Here is an 18850-nt window from a genome sequence, read left to right as displayed (position 1 = left end):
GTTTGTAACAAAGCAGATAGAGCAACTATTGACTACCATAGTATTTTTTTTCCTACAATGGTAGTCAAACAATGGTAGTTACAAACGTTCTTCAAAATATCTTCTTTTGTGTTCAGCAGAACAGGTTTGGAACAACTTGAGGGTGAGTAAATGATGACAATTTTCATTTTTGGGTGAACTATCCCTTTAATGCATGGGATCCAGGCTTTAAAGCTGTTTTGTTGAATTATAATTTAATTACCCTACACTCTAAAAAAAAAAAAAAAGGTTCTATATGGCACCAAAAATGGTTCTTGGCTCGTAATGATAGGGGAACCTTTTTTAGTGCTATATAGCACCAATTTTGGTGCTTCAGTGGTTCTTCAGAGGTGCTATAGCACCTTAGTCAAAGAACCGGTGGAGAACTTCAGAAGAACCGCTGAAGAACCACTGAAGCACCAAAATTGGTGCTATAGCACTAAAAAAGTTCCCCTATGATTACGAGCCAAGAACCATTTTTGGTGCCATATAGAACCTTTTTTTTTAGAGTGCAATGACATTTTAACTGAGTTTAACTGTAGGTCAGTTTCATTTAACTGTATGGGCATGGCAGTCACAGGTAAAATCATGCTCCTCATTACCATAGGTATATGGTTTCGAAAATAAATAAATAAATAATAATAAACTATTGAATTTGGTTGTGCTAGAGTGAGTTTGTAGTTGTGTGTATTGCTGTTTTCCAATTTACCTCGTGATGTATTTACATGGTCGCGGCTGTTTTCAGCTGATTCACCACAGAACCTTTAATGTTCCCATATCACACGATTGTATAAAACAACATTCGGAGTCAAAGTGCCGGTTCATCACTTCATAGAGCAGCAGAAACGCAGCGCACGTTCGTCGGCGGCAGCGCTGTTGCGCGGATATTCGCCTTTTGCAGTTTCAAGCGCCCAAATTTTTAAACAGCGCCTAATATGGACACAGTCTATGGAGGAGGGAAGGTCTCTCTCGCTTTGGCCTGTCAATTCAGAAGACAAACCAATGGGACGCTATCCCTGCATGATGGGCCAGTCCGTGGCTAAAAATAAATAACCTTGTATCGGCCCCAAAGTGCGTCGGCCCACCGGGAGAATGCCCGGTATGCCAGATTACCAGTCCAGCCCTGCCTGGGTGTGTGTGTGTGTCTCTCCAGACCGTGTGCGCGCGAGTGCGGTTTGAACACTGGCAAGACTATAGAAAATAAATGCAAATGATAAACTTTAGTGACGATGCGACACTGCCTCGATTGTGCAAAGTGGCAAATCCTGTGTCAACTGTGCAGCTCGATTTTAGTGCACATGCGATGCGCTGATGTGAAGCCATTTGAGCATTTTGAAAGGGAGAGAGAGTGCGCGCATGCGGTGATTCACGCGCGCTGTTTGTGAACTTACGTCCCACAGAACGTTTTCAAATGACTGCGTGAGTTATTTAATATAGAAATATGAATTGTACCTCACCCTCAGCATTATAATTATTTTACCCGAGCTGGAAAGAGAAAGAGACGGTGTCGCTGCATATCATGCCCTAGCTCTCACCGCAGGTGCGGGTTTTATGCGATCGGTTCATGAGATCGGCCTTTTTGGAGACCGCCGATCAATCATCCCAAATCGATTATCGACCGATCGAGATCGGTTGCCGATCGATCGGAGCACCCCTAATAATCTTCTAATATGAATTGTGAAGGCAAAATATGATATGAATTGCCAGAAGTAAAAATATAAAGTAGGCTATAAACCAGGGCCTAAAATGACTCACCAAATTACTTTGTTTGTTTGAAGGTCTTCTGAAGCGAATCGATGGGTTTGTGTAAGACAAATATCCATATTTAACACGTTATAAAGTAAAATATCTAGCTTCCGGCCGACTGTCTTCCGTATTCAGCTTACGAAGAAAGTGTAATGCCTCTCACAGTTCAAAACACTTACACTACGTCCGACTTCATACGTTACGCCGTAAGTTGAATATGAAAGGTGGCGTTTGAATTTTCTGAGCTATTACTTATTGTTTACTTTTTTTTAAGTCACCGGCCATTGGCAGGTGTGCCAATAATTTTAGGCCCTGCTATAGATGACCTATACCACGGTCGCATGACTTCAACGTCACCACAATTAAGCTTCAACAACTCTTTCAGTCTTTATTTACAAAACATTCTCCCTGAAGTTTTGAGTTAGAATAGTTGCAAGAGCATGTCTCTACACAATGAGGCTGTGAAAATGGACTAGTGAGTAGATGATAGGGCTGGGTATTGACACAAATTTCACGATTCGATTTCTATTTACAAGCTTTCAATTTCGATTCTGATTTGGATTATTTTGGATATATATCAGATACAGTACATGGCAAAATTTCTCAAGGAAAACAAATCTCTGAACTAATGCTGTAAACTATGGGAGTCAGTTGTAGCCTACTATAATATTGAAGGTTAAAATTAACTGATTTGTATACAAACACTTAAATTACGCTCAAGGATATTTTTTTTATAAAAATAAAGTTATAATATTAACTTTACAATTCAAATTACTATTCAAACTCGTTTTTTTGAAAAATAAACATTTAAATGTTCAGTGTCATAAAAACTTGAATAAAATGTTTTTATTCAAACATGCATGAAATATTGAAGAACAATAAAAAATACTTATCACAATGCTCATCTCTAGGGTTAATTTTTCTAGCTGACTAACTGGATTTCAGTACTCTACCTTTTAACATACCTTCAGATGTTCATTCATGTCTATTTTGCGTTGTAACTGGTATTAAAGCGGAGGAGATGATTCGTTCAGGTGAGCTGCACGCTGCCACTTCTCTTGAGCTGAGCTGCGCAACTGTGTTCTGTCACACCGCATTAAACAACGCCAAAACTGTATTTTTTTTATTATTTCATAATAAAATGGACGTAATTTGAAATCTGAGAGTTTGTTTCATATCACAAGTAACAAAGCACAACGATAATTGCAATTTATTGAATTAGAGGCGCTCTACAATGTTCCATTTCATTAATCAACTAAAAACAGGATGACTAATTGTTTCTTTGGGATTTAAGAATCGATATCAGTTCGTAAAAATGAGAATTGATTGAAATCTATATTTTATTTACCTAGCCCTAGTAGATGAGTTTTCATGTTAGGGATGGAACAATAAAATGTGCTGACGGTTAGTAATAACGTTTACAATTTTATCATCATTACATTAAAACGCCGTTTGATTATCACAATTTTGAAAACTCAGCGTTAACCAGTCAGCGTTAGTCTGGTGCAGGCGCAGCGTGCAACGTTGCTTTTTAAATGAGAAGAAATGGCAGAAGGCAGTGACAGCGGCGGGAGATTTTTCAGCCGTCTAAAAGGACCAAATCTGAGGTGTGGTCATATTTTGGCTTTTACAAAGTCCTGAGGGAAACTTAATCGAAGACGTTCACCCTGTCTGCAGAACATGCCAGAAGAAAGTCGCTGTAATAGGCGGAAACATTCAAATCTGCAAACGCAAGGCAAGTGGACTTTGACCTCGATACTAAAACTACGTCTGGGAAAATAATAATGTGAAGCTTGAGCCAAAGATGAACAAACAAGTTCAGACAAGACTAGGGTGACATTTAAGGGATAATAATGCATATTCATTGTACACTTATTACACTGATTTTCTTAACCACATAAATAATTACAGGGACATAATGAATTGAGATTAATGTTATAATATCTTACCTAACCTAAATAATAATTATAGTAGTATTAATAGTAAAGTCCTCTGATTTCTTTTTCAATACAATCAAAAACAGAGAAGGAAGTTGCATTTGAATGAAACAAGTGCGCGCGTTGTGGATGTGCATAATATGCGTTGCTATTGACGACCGTCATTATTAGGACTGAAATGCCACAGAATAGAATCATGGTTAAGAAAGTGCATAAAGCTCCTTGTTTTATTTGTTGATTTTCAAATATAAAACTTGTTGAAATGGTTTCAGTGGGTGCATCTGTTCTTTTTTAACAAAACCATGATAATATTGATAATTGTGATAATTTGGGTCACTATAATCGTGATATGAAATTTTCATACCGTTTCATCCCCATTACATGTTCAGCTGTAGTCCTCTGTATTCCTATTTACCCACTTGTCAAGTCAAGTCAACTTTATTTATATAGTGCTTTTAACTTGTTAGCAATCGTATTTACTTTTCGCCAAGTAAAAAAAAAAATCACAAGGGGGTATTACTGATGTATTTTATGCTGTAGTATCTTGAGCTTGTGTTTACCACAGATCTTATTTTAGACATTTAACGTCAAAAAACACGTAAAAAAGAAGAAGAAGCGCTTCAATGTAGACTCAGAGTTTTTGACAAGAAAAATACATCACTCCTATTTTACACACTATTTTAAAGCTATACTACGTAACTTTTCCGTCCACTAGAGGTCGCCTGTTCAAAACAAAGGCGTAGTTTGATGAAGCCACGTTTGAGCGCAGAATCTTGGGACATGTGGTCTTCACCTCACAGCCGGTGGAAAACAGTCAGGATAGGACTCGGGCAGAAATCATGTTCATGGATGCGATGATTAACATTACTGTAGTATGAAGCAGAGCAGGACCGAGTGTTGTGGAGCTGACCAAGGCCGCTGGAGCGATTGAAGAGCGGGACTGTTATTATGGCATAGTCGCCGGCGGGACTTTTATTATGACACGGTCACCGGCGCCACTTCCTCTTTTCCAGTCATGAGTATGGGGTAACGCAGCTCTGTTTATCGTATTAGATATATCTGAGTGTGTTGAAAAGGAAGTTATGACGTTCGCTCGGCGGCTGCTATGACACTTGTTCACACTGCAGTGAGAGTACAGCGTTTCACTGAATAAAACCGGAAACCGAGGGAAACGCAGAAATGACGCGATTGACAGGCGACTCCCTCCTATGTCCCGTTCCTTGGTTAAAATAGCAATTTCTCACGATTTACAAATAGTTGGAAACATTTGGGATATTGTAAGTACTCAACTGAACAAAATATATAAAACTGGCCTAGTGGTTTTTGGATATTTTACTGAAAAAATCTTACATAGTTCACCTTTCATCTTTAAAATTATACTGCTACCCCATGCTAGTGGTAAAATGTCAAGGCGTAAGTTGAATAAATGGGGAATATGGATATGATTTACATATTGTATAAAATACATCCAAGCTCAAAATGATCGGTCTAAAATCTTCTACTTTTACATTTTCATCTTTTCCCCATCAACCACCGTTCCTCATTCTCCCCTGCTTAAGTGATGTTCAGCCTACAAAACCTCGTATTATGTAAAGCTGTTGGATGGAATGGTCTTTTTAAACTTTCAAGCCTTTTCTGGAAGAGCAAATAATACCTGATTCCCAGTGGGGAGGGTCCTTGTCCGTTGAGGACCCCTCCCTGGAGGAGATGCGCCACGGTGTAGTAGGACATATAGATGGTGGAGTCCGACAGGGACTCAATGAGCCATTGTTCATCCCATGGCAACCGAGTTCCTATGGGAACCAAACACATAAAAGAACTCCAAAATCAAAGGTTCTCTCTGAGGGACAGCGAGAAAATTGCTGATGGTATCGCTGAGTGGTTTGGGGGCAAGGGAGGAGCGACAAATAAGAGTATTACAAAAGAAATATAGATGGGCCTTGTCCTTACAAAAAGACTTTTATTAAAATAAGCCTCACACAAAGGCGACCATCTGAGGTGATTTCAAAAGGATGGGTGCAAAGAAAACTTTGTGCAGTTTTCCTAACTATTACAAGTAATTCATTCCAAAAGAAAAAGTGCAACAAAGCTACAATGGCACAGAGATTTGCCACCCTTACCTAGCCCATACGTTCTGGAACAGGCATGCTCCTGAAGCCAAGCCAACGTTGCTTCAAAGTTCTTCCTGGTTTCATCGCAAAACCTGAAGAGCAAAGCAATAACGTCAATATTCAAACATTAACGCAGCTTCTCCAGCAAGAATGGCACGCCACAGCAACTTGACAATTTTCCACAGCAATCTCCCCAATGCCACAAAGTGTGAGACTTACGTCTCCAGAGCCTCCAGGACGCCCATGGCTTGCTTTTTCCATTCCGCATTGCCATAATCCAGATACCTGCCAGATAAAGAACCCAGTCACTGTCTGACAAGTCAAATCGATCAGGGACTCCGCAAAGGCAAGGCGATAAAAAAAAGGACTAAATTCACACAAGATTACAAGGATAGGGCATTCTTTTATTGCAAAGGAAGTGAATACAAGACAGAAGTGGACGTTATCATGGGATCTGAGATGTGTACATCATTATGTAGTGTCTGTATGAGAGCTTTTTCTGCACTAACCATTGATCGCACAACGCCACAACACACTCGTCTGCAGACCGAGATAACACCTGCTTCTCTGGCTCCATGTAAATCAGCGCCTCACCCTAAAAATGAGAACAAAATTGGGTTAGACCAAGTTTTTTTTCCATATTTTTTTAAAAAAAATGGATTCCCAATCCAACATTCAATAAAGCCTATCTACTGCATCATATTTGATATGCAAAGTTCAAAGTCAACTAGTATCAACTAGTGTTGCACGATATACCGGTACTAGAAAAGTATTGCTATACCATGCTATTAAAAACGGTACGATATTAAATTGTATTAGTACCGGTACTTTAAGAGCAGTATTTCTTAATGTGCACCGATGTGTGACAGCAGGAGTCAGGACCAGAGGTGGACAAAGTACACAACTCCATTGCTTGAGTAAAAGTAAAAGTACTATTGGTTAAATATTACTCCATTACAAGTGAAAGTTGTAAAGATCGATTTTTGCTTAAGTAAAAGTACAGAAGTTCTTGCTTCTAAAAGGACTTAAGTATCAAAAGTAAAAGTGAACGCATTATTTTATTATTGTTGCATTGTTGTATGAATGGAGGCTGTTCCATCATGGTGGTTTAAGCCAGTCATGCTCCATTTAATACTTAACTCATTTAAATACTTGCTTAAAAGTTACAAAGCTCTTATCAAAGTCAAAATCTTTCTAGAGAAGAAAGGTTTCTACATTGTGTTTATTTGATAGGATTTTGTAAAAAAAACATTTCTGAAAGGACTTCAGTTAACATTATTAGCCCAACTACGTTTTTGCATGCTAACTAACATCATTGTCGAACGTTACCTATGCGTTAGCGCTGTATACACAAGGCTATGGCAACTTGGCGGGTAAATCTATAAAAATCATTTGACCAACCATATTTCATACCAGTGTTAATTTTGACAGCAAATTTTGATTTAGTTTTAGTCATTGTCTTTTTTGATGTTTTAATGTTTTGAGTATAACATTTTAGGCATCTGAATTGTTTTAGTTTTAGTCTATAATAAGATTTTAGTAGAATTAGTAGAACTAAAATTCAGGTCTGGCATCTGAGAGGCAGCTTTCTGTGCGCACTTTCGTGTCGTTGCACTTTTTCAGACTTATTCACGTCTACTCTTCTTAATTTTAACTTTTAAGTATGACCATGGTTGCGCGCACTGCGTCTGGGAACTGCCACCTTCTATTTTGCCATCAATTGATTGGTGTTAAAAAAAATCATTGAGCTTCATGTGATCCTACAAGAGTGATTACTGATAGGCTGTCTGCACAAAAAAAAAAAAAAAAAAAAAAAAAAAAACGAATCCTCCACTGACTTTCAAAGCGGCTACGACTTTCTACTTCGAGGGCCTTGATAGAAATGTAATGGAGTAAAAAGTACGATATTTGTCTTTCAAATGTAGTGAAGTAAAAGTCATAAGTTTTAAAAAAAAAAACACATGATCCCTGAAATATGATTGGATAAAAGCTCTAACATAAACAAACACTAATGGAAGCAGCGCAACCAAGAGAAAAGCGATGAAGTTAATAAAATAGACTTCAATTTTAATATATTTTTTCCATGAATGCGTGTTAAATTATTCCCAATATTCTGTTATTCTGATAGTGATTAGGCCAGCAGAGAAGGCCTTGCTGGCCCTGACCACCCACCACTGGTATAATGTATGCATGTATGCACATTATATATATATATATATATATATATATGCAAATATGTTTTAATTATACACATGCATGTGTGAGTGTGTATTTATATTTATTTATTTATTTATTTATTTATTTATTTATTTATTTATTTATTTATATATATATATATATATATATATATATATATATACATACATACATACATACATACATACATACATACATACATACATACATACATATACATATATATATATATATATACACACACACACGTGTGTAAAACACATTCAAACTTATTTAGATTTTTTTAGCATGTTTGGTTTGATTAAAACAAACCCTGGTGTGATTGCTCTGTTAGTGCGGTTCATTTGAACATTAGTGAACTCTGCCATCTGAACCCTGGTGCGCACCAAACAAGGGCCGAGACCCCTGAAAAAATGGGTCTCAGTCCGCTTCCAAACGAACTGGTGCGATTTTCCGGACTATTATTTCATATGTCAGGCTTTATGATGTATAGTCCACTAACCTTCTCCACCATCATCTTCTGAATGGGCTTCTTCACATCCTGGACCTTCTGTCCCTTGAAACCCTCCACTAACATGATCTAGCGAAAACAAAGTTCAGTAAAGTTGTTTAGATGTGCACATAAAGGTATAAGTGGTCATCTAGCAGATATCTAAAGAAAACATGCATTACAGAACCAGCAACCTTTAGAATCCACCCGTTAGCATTTAAAACATGCTTATACCAAGGTCTGTCTGAATACTCCATTCTGATTGGCTGGAAGGTGTGCAATAAAAAAGGTTTAATGCACAGGTAGTTCCAAATCAGTATAATCACTGTTCTATATTAAAGGTGCAGTAAGCGATTTCTGAAAAACACTGTTGAAAGTGGACCGGAACGAGCACCAAAACACAACTGTAGCCAATCAGCAGTAAGGGGCGTATACATACTACCGGCACATTCGGGAACTTAACTGTCAATTAAATCGTCAATGCCCCTTTTTTAGGGGAAAATAAACTAGACTTCCCATAGACTTCAATACAAAATAGTGGCACAAAATAGCGGCACAAAACAGCGTCCGTACCCAGCCGGCAGGAATAACTTAAGAAATCACTAAGATTAAACATGTCAAGTTATATGTCCATCCTGCCTACCATAGAGCATGAAAGATACATCCACAAACTTAATTTGGTCAATTTAAAAAACATGTCCCTTCATTCTCCAAGCGTTAAATTGGTGCAACAACCCCACCCAGTGGCCAGAGGTGTCTTACCCGGACATTTACTCGTACCTCATCGAGTCAGGTAAGCCAGTTTTACTTTGTTTTTTTAATCATGAAGTACGGATGATGCTATCGGTCAGGCTAGTTGTATGGCTGGACAGAAAAGTGCACTCAGTACTCTAAATATAAAGACATAATATATACATTTAAAGATGTTTACTTTAAAAAACAAGTAAAATCATTCACTTGTTACACCAATTTGACGCTGGGAGAATGAAGGGACATGTTTTTAAATTGACCAAATTAAGTGTGTGGATGTATCTTTCATGCTCTATGGCAGGCAGACTGGACATATAATTACTTGACATGTTTAATCTGAGTGATTTCTTAAGTTATTCACGCCTGCCGGCTGTGTACGGACGTTGTTTTGTGCCGCTATTTTGTACTGAAGTCTATGGGAAGTCTAGTTTATTTTCTCCTAAAAAGGGGCAGTGACGAAATTGACAGTTAAGTTTCCCGGATGTGCCGGTAGTCCGTATTTACTCGCGTTGCATAGCTTGTCTGTGAATTTGGGGGCGGGGCTACTTCGTAGCCACTGAATTGCTATGGTATTTTACTCAGCAAGGAGGTGGTAATGTCCATTTTTTTAAGTAATTCAGAGAGATGTTGCACAGAATCAGGTAATTCACATTTCTTTCTCAACAGGTTAATTCATTCAAATAAATGTTATAATACAATACATTTTCTCTGTCCGATTTAAAGTTAACAGAATGCTAGATCTAACGAGTCGTAGTGACGAAAACAACAACCATTTTAACCCTTCCAGTCAAATTTAGAGCTGTAAACATCAATGACAGCTTTAACTTGTCGATGTTGGCAAATGACCATGGTATAAGTGGGATAATCCATGGCTAGCTGTGCATTAAACAATTTTAATGCACTCTGCTTCACGTCGGGCTGTTCTTTGCCTCCACATCGTGCATTAAAATCATTTAATGCACAGCTAGCCGTGGATAATCCCTCATATATTTCATAAGATGTCTCCTTCATGCATTCCACTATGGTACTATATTAGGGAAGAAAAGGGGGAATTTGAGAGATGATGGTGTTGGTCTCACCCCCTCGTAAAAGCCTTTAAGGTAGACCTTCTCTTTGGCCTCGGCCAGTTTCTCTCTGTCATTCTGGCTTTGGATCTTCAGTTCATCACAAACCAAAGGAGCCGACAGGTTCCCATACCCTGGAATCTCAATGATGGGTACCTGGTAGAACATAAAGTCATAGGCCACTTTAGACACAGAATTTAGGAACATTCTGGGGAGAAAAAAAAAAAATATATATATATATATTATATTTTTTCTGCTATTATGTTGGCTTGACAGTAACCTATATATTGGCAGATAAATCTAAATCCAAATCTTTATATACATTTTGAGAACCTGATTACAAAAACAAAAGAATGCCATGTTCCAAGCACACAGTTGTATATTTCAAGCAATTCAAAACCATCAATGAGAACAGTGCGTATCTGAAGTGTCTCAGCTGAAGGAAACAATCCATTATTTATCGGCCAAATACCGATAACATTAAAAATGAACATATATAGGCCTATACAGATATGGTGGCCAATATATGGTGCATCCCTAATTTAAACAGTATTGCTTCATAGAGCTTTAAAGTTACAACCACCAAACTCAGGCCAGAACTTCAGACTCTTAACTCGGGTTGCTATATATTTTATAAATGATCTGACTTACATAATTCCCGTATCGGACTTTCAGAGAATTCCTAAATTCCCATTGACTTTCATAGAAGAGGTCAAAAATGTCATACAATAACCTCTTATAGAGTATTTAAGCTGTCCATCACTAGCAAAGCTTAACTATCCTAGGCCAACATGCTAAAACATGCTAGCAATGTGCTAAATCAGATTAGCAATGTGTTAAATCATGTTAACAACATGCTAAATCATAACAGCAATGTGCTAAATCATGCTAGAACCGTGCTATTAAAGTGCTAAATCATGTTAGGAATATGTTAAACCATACTAGCAATGTGTTAATTCAATGTGCTAATTCATACTAGAAACATGCCCGCACCCACAGTGTACCAAATCATTTAAGAAACATGTTAACAACTTGCTAAAACATGCTAGCTGCGTCTCATTTCGAAGGCTGCCTCCTCCAGAGGTCGCATTTGAAGGCTGCATACGACAACAAAGATTTGTTTTGATGTAAGAAAAGTAACCGTAATAGTAACCGAGTGTTATTCCTCGTGAGGTATAAAATATTGTAATTTCTTTTTTACTTTGTAATCTAACGGTTACTTTTCCTAAATGAGACCGCCTCGATGACGTATGCAGCCTTCAAATGCGACCTCCGGAGAACACAGCCTTCGACGCAGCTGCTATCAATGCCCTAAACTTGCTAAAACATATTATCAATGTACTAAACTAAAACATGCTATCAATTCGCTAAACTTGCAAAAACATGCTATGAATGCGCAAAACTTGCTAAAACCTGCTATGAATGCACTAAACTTGCTAAAACATGCTATGAATGTGCTAAACTTGCTAAAACATGCTATGAATGTGCCAAACTTGCTAAAACCTGCTATGAATGTGCTAAACTTGCTAAAACCTGCTATGAATGTGTAGCCTGGATGCCAGCCGAACTTAGCCCCGCCCACAACATTTTTACTCGGGCAGTTCGGTCTGGACTTGCTCAATAGAGAAGTAATTATGCCCGAACAGAAGCTGTTCGGACCAATGAAATTGTCAGGGCGGGCTTTAGATGATGATGGACAGATGATCAACAGTAACGTAATCATCTACGTCATCAAAGGCGCTTGGGTTGAGTTTTGTTTGTTCTAATCCTAAACGGAGAACTTGTTCGTATATGCATTCACCTTTACTATTTCTCTCAGAAATGATGATCGTGTTGGTAAGTACTCTGTGTATCCTTAAATTCCTTTTTTACAACAACGGCAAAGATCGTTTACACTCATCTTTTTCTTCTAACGTTTAGGCTACTTATTCCAGCGTGCGTGCAGACAGGGTTGCCAAGTTTTTACAACGAAACCCGCCCAATTGCTAACATTCCTCAAAACTAGCCAAAAACAAGCCCAATAGCTTTCCAGGGGGGTTCTCCGGGGAAAAAAGGGGCATTTGGGGGGTAAAATATGTGTTATTTTGGCAGGGCTGGCAGCTAAAAATCGCATTCCTTGGTCTGTATATCACATAAGTGGGGTCGCTTCAACCCGTGGACATGGCAACACAGTGCAGTTGAGTTCTGTTGACATTTGACAACTAACGTTATGCGTCGCTCTGATTGGTTGTAGGTCTATCCAATTGAGGTCTTTCCTGGTTCGGTTGAAACACGCCCCATAATCAGAGCCCAACGGAGCAGAATCAGACTCATATTCTGACTAGAATTGAGTATGACGACGTCAGGCTAATGAATGTGCTAAACTTGCTAAAACCTGCTATGAATGTGCCAAACTTGCTAAAACCTGCTATGAATGTGCTAAACTTGCTAAAACCTGCTATGAATGTGCTAAAATGTACTAAAACATGCTATGAATGTGCTAAACTTGCTAAAACCTGCTATGAATGTGCTAAAATTTACTAAAACATGCTATGAATGTGCTAAACTTGTTAAAACCTGCTATGAATGCGCCAAACATGCTAAACCCTGCTATGAATGCTCCAAACATGCTAAAACATGCTATGAATGTGCTAAACCCTGCTATGAATGCGCCAAACATGCTAAAACATGCTATGAATGCACTGAACTTGCTAAAACATGCTATGAATGCACTAAACTTGTTAAAACATGCTATGAATGTGCTAAACATGCTAAACCCTGCTATGAATGCGCCAAACATGCTAAACCATGCTATTAATCCACTAAACTTGCTAAAACCTGCTATGAATGTGCCAAACTTGCTAAAACCTGCTATGAATGTGCTAAACTTGCTAAAACCTGCTATGAATGTGCTAAAATTTACTAAAACATGCTATGAATGCAATAAACTTGTTAAAACCTGCTATGAATGTGCTAAACATGCTAAACCCTGCTATGAATGCGCCAAACATGCTAAAACATGCTATGAATCCACTAAACTTGCTAAAACCTGCTATGAATGTGCCAAACTTGCTAAAACCTGCTATGAATGTGCTAAACTTGCTAAAACCTGCTATGAATGTGCTAAAATTTACTAAAACATGCTATGAATGTGTTAAACTTGCTAAAACCTGCTATGAATGTGCTAAAATTTACTAAAACATGCTATGAATGTGCTAAACTTGTTAAAACCTGCTATGAATGCGCCAAACATGCTAAACCCTGCTATGAATGCGCCAAACATGCTAAAACATGCTATGAATGTGCTAAACTTGTTAAAACCTGCTATGAATGCGCCAAACATGCTAAACCCTGCTATGAATGCACTGAACTTGCTAAAACATGCTATGAATGCACTAAACTTGTTAAAACATGCTATGAATGTGCTAAACATGCTAAACCCTGCTATGAATGCGCCAAACATGCTAAACCATGCTATTAATCCACTAAACTTGCTAAAACCTGCTATGAATGTGCCAAACTTGCTAAAACCTGCTATGAATGCACTAAACTTGTTAAAACATGCTATGAATGTGCTAAACTTGTTAAAACCTGCTATGAATGCACCAAACATGCTAAAACATGCTATGAATGCACTAAACTTGCTAAAACATGCTATGAATGTGCTAAACCCTGCTATGAATGCGCCAAAAATGCTAAAACATGCTATGAATGCACTGAACTTGCTAAAACATGTTATGAATGCACTAAACTTGTTAAAACATGCTATGAATGTGCTAAACATGCTAAACCCTGCTATGAATGCGCCAAACATGCTAAAACATGCTATGAATGCACTAAACTTGTTAAAACATGCTATGAATGTGCTAAACTTGCTAAAACCTGCTATGAATGTGCTAAAATTTACTAAAACATGCTATGAATGCACTAAACTTGTTAAAACCTGCTATGAATGTGCTAAACATGCTAAACCCTGCTATGAATGCGCCAAACATGCTAAAACATGCTATGAATCCACTAAACTTGCTAAAACATGCTATGAATGTGCCAAACTTGCTAAAACCTGCTATGAATGTGCTAAACTTGCTAAAACCTGCTATGAATGTGCTAAAATTTACTAAAACATGCTATGAATGTGCTAAACTTGTTAAAACCTGCTATGAATGTGCTAAAATTTACTAAAACCTGCTATGAATGCGCCAAACAAGCTAAAACATGCTATGAATGCACTAAACTTGCTAAAACATGCTATGAATGTGCTAAACCCTGCTATGAATGCGCCAAACATGCTAAAACATGCTATGAATGCACTAAACTTGTTAAAACATGCTATGAATGTGCTAAACATGCTAAACCCTGCTATGAATGCGCCAAACATGCTAAACCATGCTATTAATCAACTAAACTTGCTAAAACCTGCTATGAATGTGCCAAACTTGCTAAAACCTGCTATGAATGTGCTAAACTTGCTAAAACCTGCTATGAATGTGCTAAAATTTACTAAAACATGCTATGAATGTGATAAACTTGCCAAAACCTGCTATGAATGTGCTAAAATTTACTAAAACATGCTATTAATGTGCTAAACTTGTTAAAACCTGCTATGAATGCACCAAACATGCTAAAACATGCTATGAATGCACTAAACTTGCTAAAACATGCTATGAATGTGTTAAACCCTGCTATGAATGCGCCAAAAATGCTAAAACATGCTATGAATGCACTGAACTTGCTAAAACATGTTATGAATGCACTAAACTTGTTAAAACATGCTATGAATGTGCTAAACATGCTAAACCCTGCTATGAATGCGCCAAACATGCTAAAACATGCTATGAATGCACTAAACTTGTTAAAACATGCTATGAATGTGCTAAACTTGCTAAAACCTGCTATGAATGTGCTAAAATTTACTAAAACATGCTATGAATGCACTAAACTTGTTAAAACCTGCTATGAATGTGCTAAACATGCTAAACCCTGCTATGAATGCGCCAAACATGCTAAAACATGCTATGAATCCACTAAACTTGCTAAAACATGCTATGAATGTGCCAAACTTGCTAAAACCTGCTATGAATGTGCTAAACTTGCTAAAACCTGCTATGAATGTGCTAAAATTTACTAAAACATGCTATGAATGTGCTAAACTTGTTAAAACCTGCTATGAATGTGCTAAAATTTACTAAAACCTGCTATGAATGCGCCAAACAAGCTAAAACATGCTATGAATGCACTAAACTTGCTAAAACATGCTATGAATGTGCTAAACCCTGCTATGAATGCGCCAAACATGCTAAAACATGCTATGAATGCACTGAACTTGCTAAAACATGCTATGAATGCACTAAACTTGTTAAAACATGTTATGAATGTGCTAAACTTGCTAAAACCTGCTATGAATGTGCTAAACTTGCAAAAACATGGTAAGAATGTGCTAAACTTGCTTAAAACATGCTATGCCTATGAATGTGCTAAACTTGCTAAACCTGCTATGAATGTGCTAAACTTGCTAAAACCTGTTATGAATGTGCTAAACTTGCTAAAACCTGCTGTGAATGTGCTAAACTTGCTAAAACCTGTTATGAATGTGCTAAACTTGCAAAAACATGGTATGAATGTGTTAAACTTGCTAAACCTGCTATGAATGTGATAAACTTGCTTAAAACATGCTATGCCTATGAATGTGCTAAACTTGCTAAAACCTGTTATGAATGTGCTAAACTTGCTAAAACCTGCTGTGAATTTGCTAAACTTGCTAAAACCTGTTATGAATGTGCTAAACTTGCTAAAACCTGTTATGAATGTGCTAAACTTGCTAAAACCTGTTATGAATGCGCTAAACTTGCAAAAACATGCTATCAATGTGCTAAACTTGCTAAAACGTGTTAACCTTTTACTGACTACTTTGAGTAAAATGTTTCAAAGTTATTTCAAGCTTTGAGGCAAGGCTTTGTCAAGCTAACATGAAAATATGTTATCAAAATTACTCAACTAGTTATTCTTTTCTTTTTATCATATTTCTGCTTGAGATAAGAATAAAATAAGGATAAAAATATTTCTCCTAAAATAAGAATTAAAATTAAAAAGATTTGTATTCTTCTCATTATAATTTTATTTAGCGCTGGGAATCGATGTAAAAAAATTAACTAATTAATATACATTTTTTTCTGTAATTAATGTAATTAAGTTTTTAATATTTTACGTTTTTAATATTTTCATATTGTAATAATTTCAGTTACTCTCCAAATGAATGTAGAAACAATTTAAAGACAGTATATTTTAAATATGTCTTGTAATGGCATCTTTTTATGAATGAAGGCCAGTCTCACTGATAATAATGTCTCTATGAAACATTAATGGCGTTACATTACAGTATAACATAATATTTTTAATGCGTTAAGCTGAAAAAATGAATTGCCCGCGTTAATGCGTTAATTTGCCCAGCCCTAATTTGAATATAAGAATGTTTCATGAATCTGGGCCCAGGGCTGGTCCTGTAAAAGTATTGTAAACCCAGGTAGATTGTATAATCCATTGGCACAATGGTCTTTACGATCCATTTAGTATTACAAAGCTTTTTGGAAACGCAGCTCTGGAAGTCTCCCACACTGCCATTGGCTTTTCTTATTTGTGTGCCTTGCATGGGATACTTATTTTTTTATGGAATACTGCAGTGTTTTATTACTAATGATATACAACGATCCAATTAATTCCTGACAGACAACACAGTTTGAGAAGCTGTTTCACGTCTCAATAGGAAAGAAAAGACTACCGCAACGTTTCAGGTTGACTTTAAAAAATGCTGCTTACCGGCTCAAACGGCAGGACCATCAAATCTTGAATCCCATACTTCTCTCTCAAAGCCTACAAAAAAAGAAAAATGTTCAGGCATTTTGGCATTAGGTACATTCATCTTATCTGAAAAATCTCTCTGGGAATTTCCCTCGCAAACGGAAATCAAAGACAACTGAATCAAGAAAAGAAAATGAAATGCCATAAAACAAATACAACACCTGCTTCTTTTTAAGGTCCCTCAGAGCGGCGATATCATCAGGCGCATCTGACGGCACACTGGTGACAACTCCAGTTCCTGTGACAACAAATTCATTTCAACGACCTCCCATAATGAGATAACTTACTCTAAATGCTCCACATCACATTTTTTTCCCCTCCAGAGAACCCCTTTTATATTCAGAGGCGAACAACAAAGATCGATATTAACATTTCTAACGTATCAATTTGGGGAAGGCACTTTCAGGGTGAAAACAGGAGCCCAGGGTATAAGAAAAAGAAGAACTGCCGAATCACATTAGGTGAGGAGCAGTTTGTGATGGGAGTAATGTGGTCCGTGCAGCCTGAGGGAACATCCATTACGGTCATTTCCATATTCCATTTCTCCGAGCTTCGCTGTACTCCGCAATGACTAACGTCGCTTTCACTTCGGCTATTACAAACACACTGTAATGCCCTGCGGCCCGTTCAGAGATGCATCTCGTCTATGCAGAAGTAATGTGATGGGACGATATTATGGGGTAGCGTTGGATACCTTTGTCTTCTTTAATGGTGAGCATTGGCAGGGCATAAATGGTCTTGTATGAGGTGAGGGGGGCGTTCAATGCACAGCCGAGGATGTCCTGAAAGATGGGAGAAAGAGTGAGTAAACAGAGCATAAACTGTCATACATACACAAACTGGATTATCATTTTTTTTACTTAGTTGTTTCTTTCTTTTTTTATAATAAAGAAAGTTGACATTACCATCTTATTATAACAGAATAATATAAATATAATACAATAAAAATTTATTTATTACCACTGATTTATATATAATTATATTCTAATTATTTCATTTAATTATTGAGAATTATTAATAGTCATGTATATAGATCGGTAGGCTAGGCACAATACAATAATAATTCATATAAATATTTAACTGTTATCATCATCATTATATATTAAAATTAATATTATTAAAGAGATCATATGATGCCATTTTAAAAGGTCATTATTTTGTTTATTGGCTGTATTAGAATAGGCTAACTTGCTTTAAATGGATAGTTCACCCAAAAATTTAAATTCTGTTATCATTTACTCAACCCTCATGTCGTTCCAAACCTGTAAGACCTTTGTTCATCTTCAGAACACAAATTAAGATATTTTTGATGAAATCCGAGAGCTTTCTGAACCATCCATATGCATCAACGTCATTGCCTCTTTCAAGGTCCAGAACGCTATTAAAGGCATAGTTAAAATAGTCATGTGACTCCAGTGGTTCAACCTTAATTTTATGAAGTGACAAGAATACTTTTTGTGCGCAAAAAACAAACAAAAAATAACTTTATTCAACGATTTCATCTCGTTTGTGTCAAGGCTCGTCAACAGCGCTTCCGGGTTCTTCTGAGAAAAAAATTCTTCATTTTTGTGCGCAAAAAGTAACCATAACATTAAAGGATTAGTTCACTTTTAAATAAACTTTTGCTGATAATTTACACACCCCCATGTCATCCATGATGTCCATGTCTTTCTTTCTGCAGTCGAAAAGAAATTAAGGTTTTGA

The 18850-nt window shown here is 37.1% G+C and overlaps 1 protein-coding gene across 1 annotated transcript in view; it reads right to left on the bottom strand.

The window, feature by feature from the left end:
- Window positions 1–18850, bottom strand: part of lars1b (leucyl-tRNA synthetase 1b) — a 68726-nt gene that overhangs the window by 33340 nt on the left and 16536 nt on the right. Inside the window, exons 11-19 of the mRNA XM_079835918.1 lie at window positions 17841–17928; window positions 17308–17384; window positions 17105–17158; window positions 10328–10468; window positions 8511–8588; window positions 6322–6407; window positions 6032–6097; window positions 5822–5904; window positions 5356–5494 (exon numbers count right to left, since the gene is read on the bottom strand). Of these exons, the coding sequence (XP_079692044.1) occupies window positions 5356–5494; window positions 5822–5904; window positions 6032–6097; window positions 6322–6407; window positions 8511–8588; window positions 10328–10468; window positions 17105–17158; window positions 17308–17384; window positions 17841–17928 (812 nt within the window). The remainder of the gene's footprint in view (window positions 1–5355; window positions 5495–5821; window positions 5905–6031; window positions 6098–6321; window positions 6408–8510; window positions 8589–10327; window positions 10469–17104; window positions 17159–17307; window positions 17385–17840; window positions 17929–18850) is intronic.

Source organism: Gobio gobio, assembly GCF_949357685.1.
Source record: "Gobio gobio genome assembly, chromosome: 14".
NCBI lineage: Eukaryota > Metazoa > Chordata > Actinopteri > Cypriniformes > Gobionidae > Gobio > Gobio gobio.
The sequence above is the reverse complement of the archived record's forward strand: the minus strand, read 5'-3'. Positions and strand labels throughout refer to the sequence as shown.